At 41.9% G+C, this 16839-nt stretch overlaps 1 protein-coding gene across 2 annotated transcripts in view; it reads right to left on the bottom strand.

Annotated features, from left to right (window-relative positions):
- Positions 1–12615: 12615 nt before the first annotated feature.
- The window catches only part of ELMOD1 (ELMO domain containing 1), a 42842-nt gene continuing 38618 nt past the window's right edge, over positions 12616–16839 (bottom strand). For both annotated transcript variants that reach the window (XM_059838652.1, XM_059838653.1), the window contains 3 exons: positions 16429–16479; positions 14813–14946; positions 12616–13972 (listed from right to left, as the gene is read on the bottom strand). In XM_059838652.1, coding sequence (XP_059694635.1) covers positions 13800–13972; positions 14813–14946; positions 16429–16479 — 358 coding nt within the window. In that variant the 3' untranslated portion in view covers positions 12616–13799. The remainder of the gene's footprint in view (positions 13973–14812; positions 14947–16428; positions 16480–16839) is intronic.

Genomic DNA, 16839 nt, shown 5'->3' with positions numbered 1-16839 from the left:
ACTGAAATTACTGAAAACTCCCTCTCAGGCTTGGGGAAAGCTTGTCTGCATAAACAGTCAGCTCCAAATGTGCAGTGCTCAGCTTATAGATTTAAATCATACCATACTGCATTCCCTGACATAGAACAGAGTGAAAGTCAATGAAATTCAGATGGGAAAAAGAAAAACAACAATCAGAAATTTCAACAAATAAGGGCCCATTTAGCCAGAAATAGAAAAAGACCATAGGACATGGTGTTAATGCAAATATCAGAAAGACAAAGATGACAATATCAGTAAAGAAGGTGCAGTATGCATTAAAAAAATCTTTATCAAAATAAACCCACTGTTCAAAAAATATATAATAACCCTCTAGCCTGACATTTCAAAAATAGGAAAAATGCAATTAGTTCTCAAGTGTCAACTGGAATAAGACACCAGGAAGGCTGTAAGGCAGAAAGCACTGTGGCCATAGAAAACTCCAGCTTCACACCACCTCCACAAAGTGGGAAAATGTCGGACTGGTCTCTAATTCCTGATACATTTTTTAGCAACACGAATTATTTCCCCTTGGGCAGTCAGATGCCACAGAAGGAGAAGCCGTGCAGCCATTAACAGAACACAAGATGAGGATCAAATGTTAACTTTGCAAAATGATGGTGTGACAGTGACCACAATGTGCACAAGGGATACTTCCTTATGGGACTAGGAAGGCTGAAAGAAGAATCAGCAAAGCACAGGGAGGAGTTATGAATAAAATACTACTGCTCAAAACACAGAAAATGTATCTACATTGGCAAAACTGAAAAGAACTCAGGAAAGTTAAAGAAAAGGTTGTAAGGAGGGCAAGAAAACTGTTGATTAACAGCACAGCAGATGCATTAAAAGCTAAAAATAAAATACATCAGAAGCAGGCAACCTGCCAGGAGACTGCAGGGTTTGCAGATGATAGATACAGAGCAGGAGCACTCAGAAAATACGTTTGGTATAGGAAAGGTATATTAATTACTTGCAGCAGTGCTCCCTGTAGAAGAGATTAGGAGAGTTTCCATGCTAGAACTTTTATCTGCAGGTGATGAGTAATGGTCTCGACTGATGGGCCAGAAGCCAATAGCATGAGCAGTGATATATCAGCAGGACCAGATGATGTTCACTCGGTGATTTTAAAGGAGCTTGGATATGAAATTGCCTGCCAAGTTACTGTGGAGTGTAACTTATTGCTCACATCAGACTGGTACCAGAGAAACGGGAGGTGGCAGATGAAATATCAGTTAAGAGGACTGCAGAGGACAGCTGGGCAGTTACAGACTAGGAAACTCCATTTCCAAAAAAAACCAAACCACAGAAAACCAGACAGAATTTAAAGGCACATAATTGCCTTGGGTTGTCAAGAATTGGAACAGTCTGTCCAGAGAAGTGGTGGAATCAGCATCTATGGTAGTATTTAAAAAATGTGCAGATGTGGCATTTGGGGACATGGTTTAGTGATGGACTTGGCAGTGCCAGGTTAATGGTTGGAGCTGATGATTTTAAAGGCCTTTTCCAATCTAAGCAATTCTACAGTTCTATGAATCTAAGTGGAAAAGTCAGCAAGGCTTCTGCAAAGGTAAATCCTGCTCTTGGTACCTATCACAATTCTGAAACAGTAAAAGTGAGCCAATCAATAAGTTTTAAAAACCACCAACTGTGATGGGAGAGAAAGGGGAGTTCTCCCTTTAACTTGGTGAAAGATGGAAAAAGAGTGGCAGTGAACGGTGAAATTGCATAATAAAAGGAGGTCCACAAAAGGCTGTGTTTAACATATTTACAAGAAAAGCAGAAGGTGTGCAAATTTTCTGGTATAAATGGTATAGATGGTATAAATGGTGGTATAAATGTCATAGATGAGAGGTTCCAGAAAGTCATCTGAATGCCAAATCATAAGTGATAAAATGGTAAATAAAGTTAACAAATGTTAGATAAAGGCTGACAAATGTGAAGGAGGATACACAGGGAGAAAGAACATTCCAACACAAAATAATGAGCTCAGCAGACACTGTCACACAGGAAAATCTAGGAATTACTGCAGAGAGTTCCCTGAACACATCAGCTCCATGATCAGTGTTGGAAAAATTGCAGAGGGCAACAAAATAATAAAAAGCATTGTAACAGTTTTGACTTGAGAAGAAATTGGGTAGACATAGATCTTTTTACCTTGGAGAAAAAGGTAACTGAAGAAAAGACATGAGTAATAGCAAATAAAGGCAAAGAGACTGGCTATTTGCAGTCTCTCAGTCCATCAAATAAATAGCAAACATAATAGCAACATATAAAATGAAAAAAGGCATTTCCCAAAGCAAAACTGAAGTGTAAAACTCAAAAGTACAAAATGTTTTGAAAGAAAACAGAACAGATATGTTTAAAATGTTTAGACAAATCTGCAGAAGGAGAATAAAAGGCATTAAGACCTGACTAATGTGAGGATAGGCTTGCTGGCTCCATAGGAATCTTATCCCACAGACTGCTGAATCTCAGTAGGTATTCTGAAGAGTTACTGCACCGTGTTTCACCTATCATCAGGGCACCAATGTGACCAGCCCCAGCAGCAGACCCCAGGCACCTCACTGGGAATGGGGAGGGGCCAAATATGACAAAGGAAGATTGTTAACAGCCTTCAAATACATACAACATAACAGCAAAGAAGAATGAAAAAACTTTTCCTTGCACATAAAGTAATGGGTTTGGATGTTAGCAACAGTGACTTTGGAGCAGTTTTCTTAATCTAACTAATGGTTGATGTAGTTGATTACTATGCTACATTGCTGAGATGTGTGGGGCTACCAATGTCAAGAGATGCTGCCAGTGGTCCCAGGGAATGGGTTCAAAAATCCATCAGGAATACTTTATAACCCCTGCCCTAGCTTGGAGAGGGATACTACCTCTTAAGGAGTTGCTGTGAAAGCAAATATCAAAGGCTTCTTTCAGGGTTTAAGAGGCCTCAGCCTTCCCAGCCTGGCTCAATGAAGAGGAGGACACTTTACAATGGAGAGAAATGCTAATAGAAGGTTGCTGTAATTTGCTTACAGGAACAAACAAGGAAATGTGAATAGGCCTTTCTGCACTTGTCCTTATGGAATTTAGGAAGTGTTTAGGTGACTCAGAGCAGTGTTTCACATCAGAGAAAATGCTTGCCTCAGGGAAGACAAATGCTGCACTGATTTTATTTCCTCCAGGATGCTCCTGTCTCTTTGGGATCTCTCAGGTCTGAAGTGCAGGGTCCTTGGCAGACTATCCCCAAGCTGAGGGAATTCACAATAGCCAGCTCCTTGATAGAATAGAATCATAAACTATTTCAAGTTGGAAGGGGACCCGTAAGGATCATCACTCTGCAGCTTGCAGCAATATGTAAAACTAAACCCCGTGGCCGAGAGCATTGTCCAGCCTCTCCGTGAACTCTGACAGAAAAACTGAGTGAAAAATCACCCCGTACCAATCTAAGGCCCTGAAGGGCATGGCCTCAACACGACTGCCAAGCTCTGAATTCCGTCAGAAACTCAACTAAAATTTACCTCATTTGATTAACTGGGCTTTCTTGGAGATAGTTACCAAGCATCCCCACTGCTATTGCTCCAGCACTCAGCGGCAGCAAAGGGCTGTCACAGGGGAATTACAGGAGCTCGGAGAGGGTTCTCAGGGTTGTTCTTTGTGCCTCGGAGGCCCAGCGCACCCGGCCGGTCGCCCTGGCAGCGGTGCGGGCCCGGCGCTGTCCAGGGTGCTGAACCGGCGGCGCTTCACCCTCCGAGCCTGCCGGGGAGGCTCTGGCCGGCGGGAGACGGCTTTGGGAGGGACCCTGGCACCGGGAGAAGGGGGTTGTCCACATCCTCTGGTTGCGGAAGAGAAATCTCATGCTTTTACGCCAGAATGGTCCTTGGTTGTAACGCAGAGAGACCAACTGGAAGGCAATTAATTATAGAATCACCTGAGTTGAAAGGGATCCTCAAAGATCACTGAAGACCAACTTCTGTCCCTGCACAGGACGACCCCAAGAATCACACCATGTGCCTCAGAGCGTTTCACAAGTCCTTCTTGAGCTCTGTCAGGTTTGGTGTTGTGACAGCTTCCCTGAGGAGCCTGTTCCAGTGCCCAGCCACCCTCTGGGTGAAGAACCTTTTCCTACCATCCAACCTAAACCTCCCTGACACAACTTCAGGCCATTCCCTTGGGTCACTGGGCACCACAGAGAACAGATCAGTGCCTGCCCCTCCTCTTCCCCTCCCAAGGAAGCTGCAGGCTGCATAAGGTCTCCCCTCACTCTCCTCTCCAGGCTGAACAGACCAAGTGACACCCGCAGCTCTTCATACAGCTTTCACCATCATAATGGCCCTTCACTCACCATAATGTGAGGCTGTTCATAAAAGTGTTGGTGCTTATGGCTTTGAAGTGGTCTTTTGTGCTTTTGGGGTTTTCCCCCCCTCATTATTTCAAATTCATTGTGAAGTCAGACATCAGTGGTGAAGACTTTGGTTGTGGGGGCCTTGCGAGAAGAAAAGTTTTAAAGGGGGAGTGAGACTTTGGTTTTGAAGAGGTAAGAATGCAGGTGAAAAAATAAGCAAGGAAGCAAAACACAAAGGTGTCAATTGTATGATGGTTAACTCTTCAGAAACTGGAAAAAGTGCCAGGCATTAAACAGGGGAAGCTACCCCCCCTGCCAGGGGTATCTGACCTTCTGCATTTAGGTGTTGTTGTGATTTAGCCCCAGATGGCAACTCAGCACCCCCCAAGAGTGAGATGGAGGAAGAAAACAGAAGGGTAAAAGCAAGAAAAGTCATGGACTGAGATAAAGGCAGTTTAATATGGAAAGGAAAACCCTCACATACAAACAAAACAAAATAAGGAATTAATTCACTACTTCCCTTGGGCAAGTAGGTGTTTGGCCATCTCCAGGGAAGGGATCAATCACATTTAATGATTATTTGGGAAGAAAAACACCATCACTCCAAGAATCCTCATTTCCTCCTTCTTCTCCAAGGTTTATATGCTGATTATGATTCCATATGGTCTGGAATACCTTGTTGGTCCCAACTCTGCTCCCTTCCAACTTCTTGTGCACCCCCAGCCTATTCACTGCTGGCTTGGTGCAAGCCCTTCTCAGAAATAACAAAAATACCTCTGTATTATCAACACTGTTTCCAGCACAGATCCAAATCACAGCCCTGTAGTAGCTAATATGAAGAAAATTAATTCTATCTCAGCTAAAATTGGCACAGATGTTGCTTAAAGGTCAGATTTCAAGTGTTGCAGGATGATGGTGATGTGATAGCTTTAAGCAAGATGAGACATTGTATTCCATATTCAGTGTATATATACATACATAAAACCACAAAATGCAGCCATGTCAGAAAAGTGGCTGCTTCAGCAGCTGAGACAAAACAATGAGGTCATACCCAAAATTTGCGTTTGCCAACCATAAATCAAGATATTTCATTCTCAGATGATGTTCTACTTGTCTTTTGGGGAAAGCATCCTCATTGCTGAAGCAAGAAAGGAGAGCGTGGGAACTCAGGCCTCTCCCATGCACTGGCACCTCTGAAACCTACATTATTTTGCATGGCACCTCCTTTTCCTCAAATGAGACAAGTAGGTGTTATTTGCCCATGTACAGGGATTTTGTGAAGCTGAATTTCTTATGATGGGCAAAGCATTGCTTGTCCTTGCTGGAGCATGGCTATTGGGACTCAGTCACAGGACATCAGGAAGCTGAGATGCACTGATATTATGTAGGCTTGTTAACAAAAAAAATCTGCTCTTTCTAAATCACAATATTTTCCCCATTTCAGTGTTTGTTACAGGCACTTTAATATGAAGAAAATAAAAATATTGTAACTGCTTTGATCCCAAGAGAAGCAGCGAGCTAAGGTGTCCTGGAACAACTCCTGGCACAGTGCAAGACCGATGTAGAAGTCCCACTGCTTGTGCATCACTCTGCAGCCCCCAGCTGCAATTTGAGTATTTCAGGCTTACCTTTTTCCTAGATACGTACATGGTCTTATGAATATTTTCACTTGTGCTGATATCCCTCTCTGAAGTTTAGGCACTTGATATCAAGGTTATTTTGATTAAATTTTCAGCAGCATCACAGATGACCTAACCCAAATGACAGAGGCAGCATTGCCTCCCACGGCGATCTACCCCAGAGGCAGTTCTTTCTCTTTGGGCAAGAGAGTTTCTAATTCTCATCACTCAGATATCTAGGAGCTGTCATTGCTGTGCCTAAAAAATAATGGGACAGAACCGTGACATAGAAGTTAATCACTACTGTGTATAAGACTCAAAGGCAGTGATTATAGACATCCATAATAAATTGAAGAAGATCACAAAAGATACTGTTTCTAGACAGTGATGTTTAATACTTTATTCTCTATTCTTAACTTGCACCTACACATGCAAAATGAAGTGCCAGTATCTCTCTTTGATTTGCAGTTCAGACAGCTCCAAAAGGCAGGTTCCCACCAGCTCTCTGAATCTTTTGGATCTCTACTGGAATTAGAAATTAGTTTAGCACTCCAAAAGTGCTGATATGTCACACAAGGGGAAAGTCACTAGTCTTTCAAATAGTCTCAAATAGTCTCTAAGGATCCGAAGGCTTAGTCTACCCATTAATACAAGGGCACTCACACCAGTGATCAAGGAAGGCTTTCTGACCCACTCTTGTGTTGCCAGATGAAAAATCATCTATACCTGGAGTGTTAACACAATGCTTATTCTCTAAAATCCACTGGCTTATGGAACTGCACAATGCCCCTTGTGTAAGAAGGAGAGCTGGAAAGCAACCAGCCCCAGTTCTGCCACTTTTACTAGTTCACTGATCATTCAGGTGTGACTTTGTGCTGACCACCAGGGACCACCAAAGAGACCCCCAGCACAGAAGAATGCATGTGTAAAGGGGAGGGAAAATATGTCAATGATTTCAGGGAAATGACTATCATATATGTATGTTTATTCTGGGGCAATCAGTGAATCTGTATTCAGTACAAAACCGGGAGCTTTCCTGTACTCAGCATGCATGGTATTTCAAAGGAAATACTCCCTCATGCCTGCTGAAAAATAAAGAATGCCTGATTCTTAATATTACATTGGAGTTAAAGAGTTTATTTTATTTTTACTGATATTCGGTTACAGCTAGATAGTTGATGTTCACATCTCCCTCAGACCTGTCTTTTTATCCAGCAAATGAAGGAGAGTACTGTGGTGGGATTATAACTTCTTGCCCTGGCTCAGGATCCCCTTTTCTTTGTTGTTGCTGGATTCATTTCTTCCAGTCAGATTTGCAGCCAGTAAATTTGCGGAGTTTCACAGCAGGCAGGCATGAATTACACTAACTGAGGCTGGTCCCAGGCATGGACAAAATAACTCCTGAAAAACCCCGTTCTATTCTGCAAGACAGAAAAAGCTGATTCCCCCTGGAGAGAACCTGGTGGGAGGCTGAGGGTGCTTGAGGGGCAGAACAACCCCATGCACAGCCAGCAGCTAACTAGAGAAGCCCTGGGTTGTCCATGCAGCCACGTGTTCATGTCCCTTTCCCACAGCCCTCAAGACAGGCACAAAGCACTTGGAGGTAGCAGCCTTGACACAGCCAAGCTCAGAGCAGCTTTCCTACCCCTGGTGTCACAGTGGCCTCCTGCAAGCTGGGCTAGGGCACATGATGTGTGTGCCAGTTGGCTTAAATTCAAACCAACCAGCCAATGTGAATGGAAAACTGAGAGAGTGAAGAGGCAAATGGTAGCTAATCATAACAGCTTAGAGGAACATATGAGACCACCCAGAGCCAAGTCAGCATCACAAATTCCCCTATCAAAGAGAGACAGCAGACTGCATCCTTGGGTCTTCTGCATCCTGCCCCTTTGGTGTTCCCCCATCCAGCACATCAAGCAGAGGCAGGTGCTCAGGGGTGAGCAGGCAGGTTTCATAGGCTGATGTGCCTATAAAGCACTTTCTAACTTAGAAGAATAATCCTGTCTTGTGTCTGGACCATGACCAAGGACCCCGCTTTAGCCCTTAGCCTCCCATCAGGGCTTTACATTGAGGCTATATCTATATCTTATTGATACTTCCTGACTAGTCTCTTTTGAGAATCACAGGCTTTCTTTCTGTGTAGTAGGCACCAGAGATCACAAAATAATAGAAGGGCCTGGATTGGAAGGGACCCTAAAGTTCATCTGGTTCTAATCACCTGCCATGGTCTACACCAGGTTGCTCAGAGCCGCATCCAACCTGTCCTTAAACACTTCTAGGGATGGGGCATCCACAAATCCTCTGGGCAGTCTCTTCCACTGCCACACTACCCTCACAGTAAAGAATTTCTTCCTAATATTTAATCTAAACCTTCCTTCTTTTAACTGGAAGCCATTCCCCCTTGTCCTGTCACTACATGCTCTTGTCAATAGCCTCTCCATCCTGCAGACCCCTTCAGGTACTGAACAGCTGCAATTAGGTCACCCCAAGGCTACTCTTTTCCAGGCTGAACAATCCCAATTCTCTCAGCCTTTCTTCACAGGGGAGGAGCTCCATCCCTTTAATCAATCATCCTGGTGTCCCTCCCGTGAACTCGCTCCAAGAGTTCCGTGTCCTCGCTGGGTCAGGGACTCCAGAGTTCAGTGCAGTGCTCCAGCTGGGGTCTCCTATGTCTGCCCTCATTTCCACTGTCACAGTGCCATGCCCTCTTGTCCTTGGGTTAGGTTTTTCACAGTCACCTGCGTGTGTCTTCCTTGGTTACCCTTTCAATTGAGCAATACTGCCTGTAAGCATACAACAGGAGACCTCATGTTGTTTTTTTTTTTTCCAGCTCCTCCTGTGCTGCTCTGCTTTGCTGAGCTGCCAGCTGTTCTGGTGTGTGTGGGCCTTGTACTTCCCCATCCTGCTACCCTCCCTCATTCCAAGCTGTAAGCTCTTTGGGGAATACAGCACCTATAGTTTTGGCAGTCCTTCAGCAGAGTGGAGCCCAGGCCCAGTAACCAGCCCTCTGCCCTTCCTCACAGCTCCTTTGGAGTTTAGCTGCTGTACCCAGCTCTTGCTTGGAGCTTTTAGAGCTAAATCTCTTTTCTAATTATAGTTCTATATAGAGTAGAACAGTTTCCTTTGCTAGAATAAGTAATGACCTGATTTCTATGTGCACTGCTCACAGGGGAAAGCACAAAGCCTGTCCTACTATATTCCTACAGGATCTGGTAGGAAGAGTCCTGTCTAATCATTGGCAAGCCTTACAGAAAATCTGATCTGCTGCAAACTAAGGAAAACAATGAATAATTCATTACCTTATCCATTTCAGGATTGTTTTCTGCAAAACATCTATTTTAATAATTTATGTGATTTTTAGCTGCACCATGCTGCAGATGCAAGAGTACAGAGGGGAACCCTACTGTTTGTCTCAGTGTAGCCTAGAGGATTCATTAGTGCAAAATCTGAGCTCCCATTGGAACAATTTCCAAGGGAGGACTGAAAGGTGGAAATCAGGGTAGTTAACAAGATTCAAAGTCAAACAATTCTCTGAAAATCACAGTCCCAGAGGAGTCTTCCTGTGATGCCAAAATGGTCACGATGATGCCAAAATGTTGATGATGTCAAGCTTGTTAAGAGCCAGCTGGGGGACAGAAGTAAGTATAATCAGAGTTGTCATATTTTCCAATGTGTATACAGAGTTTCCCTATATCACCAACAGCACTTGCCAAAGACATGAACTTAACAGTTATAAAATTGCTCTCCAGTTACTATTCCAGGCTGTAACTGGTTCCTACCTCGGTCAGATCCATACAAGTGGTGGAGCTGTGGATTGAGGTTTACCCTAGAGCTCAGGCAGGAATGACAACAATCTGCAAAACCGCACTGGGGGATAACCCTGCAATGCTGCTCACTCCTGTGGAAGGGTCAAAAATCTCTGGTCACATTCTGACAAAAAGGGACAGGTCAGAAAATGACATGTTAAAAGCTAATCACAATCCAGGGAGGGAGGGATTAAGAAAGAAATTATGATCCCTCATAATGGAAGCCAATGTATTATGATGCTACCAGTGATTCTTTGGGCCAGTGGAGGCATATGTGGGTTCATCAACCTGAGCATCAGCACTCTGTTCACATACATCCTGTTCCACCTAACAGCACTTATTTCAGCTGGGGACATGCTGAAAATGCCCTGCTTGCAGCAAAGTGTTTTAGCCTGCTAAGTCATCACCAGCTGTCTGTGCCCCACAGGGCACACAGTGGGCACAGGTGCTTTTAAAGATTGTTCTTTCATTTAAAAAGACAATAAATTAATCTCCTTCACCCTCTAAATGACAGTAAATTTTTCAATCGAGCTTCAGTGCTGCTCCAGGAAACAGTCAGGAGATACAATTGCCCAAGACAAATCGTATACATAAGGTAGACCTTGTTTGCTTCTAAAAACAGGGCATAGAAATACCATCAGCACCAGGATTTGAAAAACTACCTTCCAGAAGAGCCAGTTAGAAGTGCAGCAAAAATATTTCTCCTTCCCTCAAAGAAAAAAAAAAGCTGCAAGCCCAAGAGTGTCAGGGAGCTGGAGTAGCACTTGCTCTCCTCCTCCTGGCTGTAATCAACCCCACAGGCACAGATTCTGGGGCTCTCACAGCCCCAGCTCCACAGATGCTGTGGAGCATGTGAATGGAAAGGTTACTGAAGCACCAAGGTTACCAAAGACAAGTCTGTGTCCACCTACGTTGTTGAAGGAGCCCTGATAACAATTTAAATACACGTTAGCTGGGATAAGAAAATGCTGTGCTATGGGAAGTGCTTGAATGTGTAACAGAGAAGAATATAGGCACCATTATAAAAGGATGAATACAGAATTAAAGAACTCCAATACTACATAGCCCTCCCCCCCCCCCCCAGCTTTAAACAGATCAAGGTTAATATTTCTGCATTTTAACACATTGAGTCTCCCAATATTATACTTTCATCAGTTATATTTTCACCTACTGACCCAAAGCAATACATATTCTAAGCAATGCATATTCTGCATAGCTTCAGCAGGCTGTCTTGAATTTTATACAATAAAGTAGTAGTTTAGACTTACAACATGGCTGTGCCTTTTTAAAACAGCACCTGGGCTGCATGGAATGTCCAATGTGAATTATTTGCCTGAGAAAAATTGCCTGTTAAGAAAGAAGGTGACCATTTACTTTATAACCTGGGCAGGAAGCACTTGCTGCCTGAGATGAACACGGCCAGGCATGAGCCTGAGAGAGAGATGGTTGGTGCAATGCAACAACCATGAAGCTGTAGAAGGTTTTTGGAAAGATCCAACCTAAACCTTCTCTGTACTTAATTAAGCCAAATTCTGCACCCTGCAGTGAGTATAAATATTGATTCTTCTTTATTGAAAAAACTATTTAATACTTCACACATCTGCCCCCCCACCATTTCTTTAATTTTCTCCTCCCTAGGGAAAGCAGCATCCAGTTGCTCACAGGTCAGTTTGGATCTGTACTAGTGATAGAATAAATTCTAACTTTTTAAAAAAAATGCTTAGGTTTGTATCATGGTAAGAGGTCACTCCTGGGGAGGAAGGAAGGCAGTGCCCGACAGACATCCTCCCTCAGCAGTGCCCAGCCAGTTTTGGGCACCCACCAGGGATATTCTGCCCCAGGTTTGACATTGATTTTGGGAACAAAAACACAGGAGAAAGCTGAAGCACAAGCGGGTAGGATGATAAGATTTGAAGGCACCAGCATGCGAGGGCTCCACAGGAGAAGGAATTTCACACTTTCACTTCATTAAATCTATCTTCCTGCAAGACAGGAAAAATAATCACCCAAACTAGTTGGATTATACTGATACCATATGACACAGAGCCAGACCACATTTTCTGGTTTTATTTGAAGTTGACACCTTGAGACAAGGCACAACTGAGAGGATCAGAGCCGTAAGAAAGAAGCAGGAACCTTCCCTCCCTCCCCCACAACTTCATGAACTCCACTACAGAGTATTAAAAATAAACCAGTGTAACCTAATAAATTGCAGAAGATATTTAAGTCAGAGTGGGGCAAGGAAAGAAAAAGAGAGACTAAAATTTGAAACAATGAAAACTGTTACTAGAAACCTATTTTAGAAGCTTCAAGAGTCACACAAAAAAGTCCTTGAGACCTAATGGCTATAAATAACCACTTTCCAAAATCCATGGTATTAAGTTGAACATGCATAGTTTTTATTCCTTGTATTCTCATGCAAAATATGCAAATGTTAATATTTCCAGTTCCATATTTCCAGATTCATTGGAGAAGACTAATTATTGCAACACCCATAAAATTCTGCTGATTGCACTCCATGAGTGCAAGTTTCCAGCCGTGTAGAGAAGTCCTGTCCCCCAGCTTACATTTTAGCAAAGAAATGAGACAGCTTAAACTCAAGGAGTTTCCTAGGAAGTTGAAGTGCCTCCATTTATTTATTTATTTATTTGTTAAATAAATTGATGGCCCAAGCAGTAACTAAAATGATATAAAGTACCTTATCTGAAGAAGTTGTGATCAGACTTTACCCTTGAGAATACCACAGAGCTGTTACAACCCATTTTACCTGACCTATTAAGTAAAACACTTTCCCTCTGTATTGCTGCATAGCTCAAAAATAAAACCCACAGTGCTTCAGTTTAGAATGATGTATAATTTATTCATATATTCACAAGTAGTTGGACACTACTCAATTTAATCTCCATATGCAAGTGATTTACACAAACATATAATACTAAAATTGATTGCTTAGAAGGTAAAAAATACCATGGGTATGAAATGCCATGGTAGATGTTGTTCAGTATACTACACAATCTTAGTGTCAAACACTTTTATCCATTTATGGTTTTAGAAAAAAGGCAGTTTGCCATTTTGAATTTTTTCTATAAGTAGTCTGGGAAACACAAGCAGTTTTGTTTTAAACCTTCTAACCAATTATTTCTCCCAGCTCTTAGGAACATAATTAACAACCAAAGCAACATTTTCAGTAGTTCAAAAAAAAGATACATAACTTTGCTTCCCTGAATTCACCAAGCACCACGTGACCAATTCATGCTGCCTTCCAACGTGTGACACAAAGCACTAACCTCTGCATATCCAAAGGAATGTGCAGGAATCTAGACCATGCCTCAGCATGGTGGTGTTGGTGACAACAGCCTGATGTTATAATTTTTGGCCCCTGCTGGTATCTGTTAGTTGTGAATGTGTTCACAGCTCACTGTGTTAGCATCACCAGACCATTTGGTATTCATGCACTTGATCATAATTCTGCATAAACTCTTCTCACTGAAAGTTGTATCTCATAAGCCTCATTAATTTTGCATTAAGCATATAATGGTTGCATGGAGAAAACTGGACTTAAATGTGTTTGTCTGAATTAGATTAAATCACATTATCTTCTAGATGAGGTCCAAACATATTTTGCTTGAAATGCCAGTAGTTATCTTAAAACATACCGAGAAGTTAAAAAGCTTTCACAATACAAGATCCAGCTACTTATTCCACATATACAAAAACACTGCTAGAGAAATACAATTCAATTGTCAATGCTGAATTATGAGGAAAGTCTAAAAAAATAGAAAAACTCTGATATCTGGACATCAATTCAGAAGGTAACACTGCATAATGAGGCAATATGAGCACCCATTTAAAATGAAAAATCCCCGGCAAGAGAAGCATAAGGGGATCATGTGACAAAAATAGATGAACACTGCGCCAAAAACATGCACACGATTGCCATGGTCATTCAGTAGGCTAGTGATGGTCTAACAGTGATCTAAACCAAGAGTGAGACAGTGCTTCCAAATTAAAACAACCAAGCAACTACATATTGATTAAACTTTCTGATGCAGCAAAATGAGGACACAGAGCCATCTCTGGGTTCTGGAGCTGTCTCAAGATTCGCCTGTAAAATTTCTCTCTGACACGATTGAATTCCATTATGTCCAGTGGATCCTCATCAATCCAGAATTTGTGGAATTCATGCATTAAGTAGCCTACAAAACAATACCAAGGAAGAAGAGATAAATACTGCATGTAAAGATGACACATACAATTAGAAAGTAGCCTGGAATTAATAATTATGATCTGCACAGAGAATCCTGGTCATTGAGATCTGACACCTCATGACACTGGGCAGGAGCAAGACTAAACCTATTCTGGACAAGGCCAAAATTGGATGAATATTGCACACACTAGCAGAATTTCTCACAATAAACACAGTAAGTCACTAGTCATCTTCATATATGGATTCACAAACTGAAACATAAAACCAGGGGGTATAAAAACAGGGAAAGATGCTGCAGGTGCTCATTAGCAGTTCCTTGCCTACACATTGAAAAATATTAGAAGTGTTACTCCCACTGTGCAAAGATGAACAGCGGGCCTCTGCTGTAGCAGGGATGCTCAAATACAGGGGAAAGAGCTGTCAAAACATTATTTTGGTGGTGGAGCTGCAACTCTGCTGAAGGGTGGGAGTTACACTGGAATGTAGATACAAGTATCATATGACAGTTGGATTTAAGGGGAAACAATATTCAGATATTCCTTAAAGCACATTTGCTTTTTTCTTATTATTTAAAAAACAGGAAGGTCACTTGGTAAGGTGCTTAGTGCATTTTTTGTTTGTGTTTCATAATTTGTTTTACACCTTGGCTTGCTAGTGGCCTCCATCACAGCTGAAGAGCAGAATCCAAGCATCCTAGACAGGAGAGCACAGTCTCCATGCTGTGTCAGAAGACTTTATTTCTTTTTTTTCAGCTATGGGCAGTAGTATGTTAGCAGAGCACCAATTATGCATTTCCACCCCTTGCCCTACAGTCCCACCCAGCACTTACAGAACGTCTGCTGAAAGTGGGTGAGCGTGGGTGCTTCTGGAGCAACATTGTAGAAATGGGTCTTCAGAGCCCCACTCACGAGCAGGTTGTAAGCAAGGTCTGTTATGTTAATGCCCACGATGGCAAAAGAGTAGCTGTAAGGAAAAGCAGCAACTTTTGTTGAGAGTTCACCTTCTTTCATCACGTTTTAAGGAACACCGATGACCCTGACGTTGCAGATTTCGTGTTACTGAGATGAATAAATTCTCTCCTTTGTGAGTTTCCAAGGTGTGTGGGGGGTGGAAAACATTTATTCTGCGTGCTTTGTACAGCATTTCCTTTGGGAAATACATGGTCACAGTAAAAGCAGGAGTTTCATCACTGTGCCAGCCTTTTCAGTGGAACAGTACTGATTAATTCCCACAAAATAAGAACAGGCAAAAACGTCCCTGTGCTCCTGCACTCGCCTCTGAAACAGGGCAAGGACTCCACATGGTGGCCACGGCTGCAGGGTGACCCATCATTTGTTATTTTTAACTGCTGGAGTTCCCACTGGAACTCATTACCCATAGTCAGGAACACCATGCTTCAACAACCTGTCCTATAAAGACATTCATAAGGCTAAAAAGCTTGTGAAAAGGATCCAGCCGAGTCACCTCTAATTTCTCCCTAAAAGAGAGCTAGAGACAAGGCCAGAAAACAGGCAAAATCCTAAATCAAAGCGTGCTGGAAACAGAAACAAGAAAATCAGATTCATTAAGCAAACTCTGTCCTGCTAGGAGATATTAACAAGTGAAGTATATTTAAGCACAACAAAACTCAGAAACTGGAAGTTAACTTGTAAGGCTGGTGCATAAAGAACTTGACATTTCTAGCAGGGACTATTTCCCAAGAAAGCACATAAAGACTCACACAGACATTTAGTCATAAAAGTAAACATGTTTGGATATTCAGTGATTGAATTTTTTTCTCAGCTGTCTTCTCTACACTGTCTTGGGTATTTTTTCAGCTACCTCTATCAAGCAAACAAAAATATTTTCTTTCCCTTTAAACTTTTTTTTGCATTTCAGGAGGGAAAAAACCAAACCTGAAGTCCAGAAGTTAACTTCAGCATGAAGTTACCTTGCCTAATGGCGAGTTTCACAGAAAAATTAAATCTGGGCAATAAAATCTTGTAGTACAGATTTTTAGATACATTCAGAAGGAACATCCTGTTCCATTTCCATGAATAATGCAGTTACACCAAACCCACTGTTAAAGAAGAAAAAATCCCCAGTACTATTTCTTTGCTATTGTATTTTCCTAAAAGCAGTTCTGAACCTGGCTTTGACAGCAAGAAATTAAACTTGATCATGTCATGTGCTAAGAAGAATTAAACAGATATTAATCACCACACTATATATAGCACACAGTGAAAGCTTCTCCTTGCTACAAAATTTTTGGGTTATTTTTTTCTGAATGTAACTTGAATTGTTTCTCCTGTAATCTTTGATCAAAGTCAAGGTGTGGCAGATGTACATATGCTCACAGAAATTTCTTTTAAAAAATAAGTAGGAAACACCTTTTCTCCCTCAAATATACAGTATCATTGTTACCTGCTGCGTTTGTAGGAAATTAAAAAAGCTCTTTAAACTTACCCAATTGCCTTATCAAACTTTTTCTTCTCCCACTCAGCTTTGCTAAGTTGGCTGAGGAAGAAAAAATAGTTAAAATCCAGATATTGCCAAACATTACTAACTGATAAATATTTTCTTTCAGCTTCTCTGATGTTATAACATTGACTGAACATGATATTTTATCTTCTTTTACATGGCTAATCCCATTTAATACTGCTTCTGGCTGAATGGATTGATATAAACAGACTTGAAATGGGTAACTGGTTTAGAGCATTGCCAACAAACTGGTTTCACCATTACAAAATGCACCTATGTCAATGCTCTCAGTAAAATCTCCTTGTTTTCTAAATTGACCACAAAGGTGAACCACTTCAGTTAAGTTGAAGCTGTACAAGAAGTTGAAATCACATTTAACTAATCAAAGGTGGTTTT

This window comes from Haemorhous mexicanus, chromosome 2 (genome assembly GCF_027477595.1).
Source record: "Haemorhous mexicanus isolate bHaeMex1 chromosome 2, bHaeMex1.pri, whole genome shotgun sequence".
In the NCBI taxonomy this organism is placed as follows: domain Eukaryota; kingdom Metazoa; phylum Chordata; class Aves; order Passeriformes; family Fringillidae; genus Haemorhous; species Haemorhous mexicanus.
Note: the sequence above shows the minus strand (reverse complement) of the source record. Positions and strands in the feature narration are given on the sequence as shown.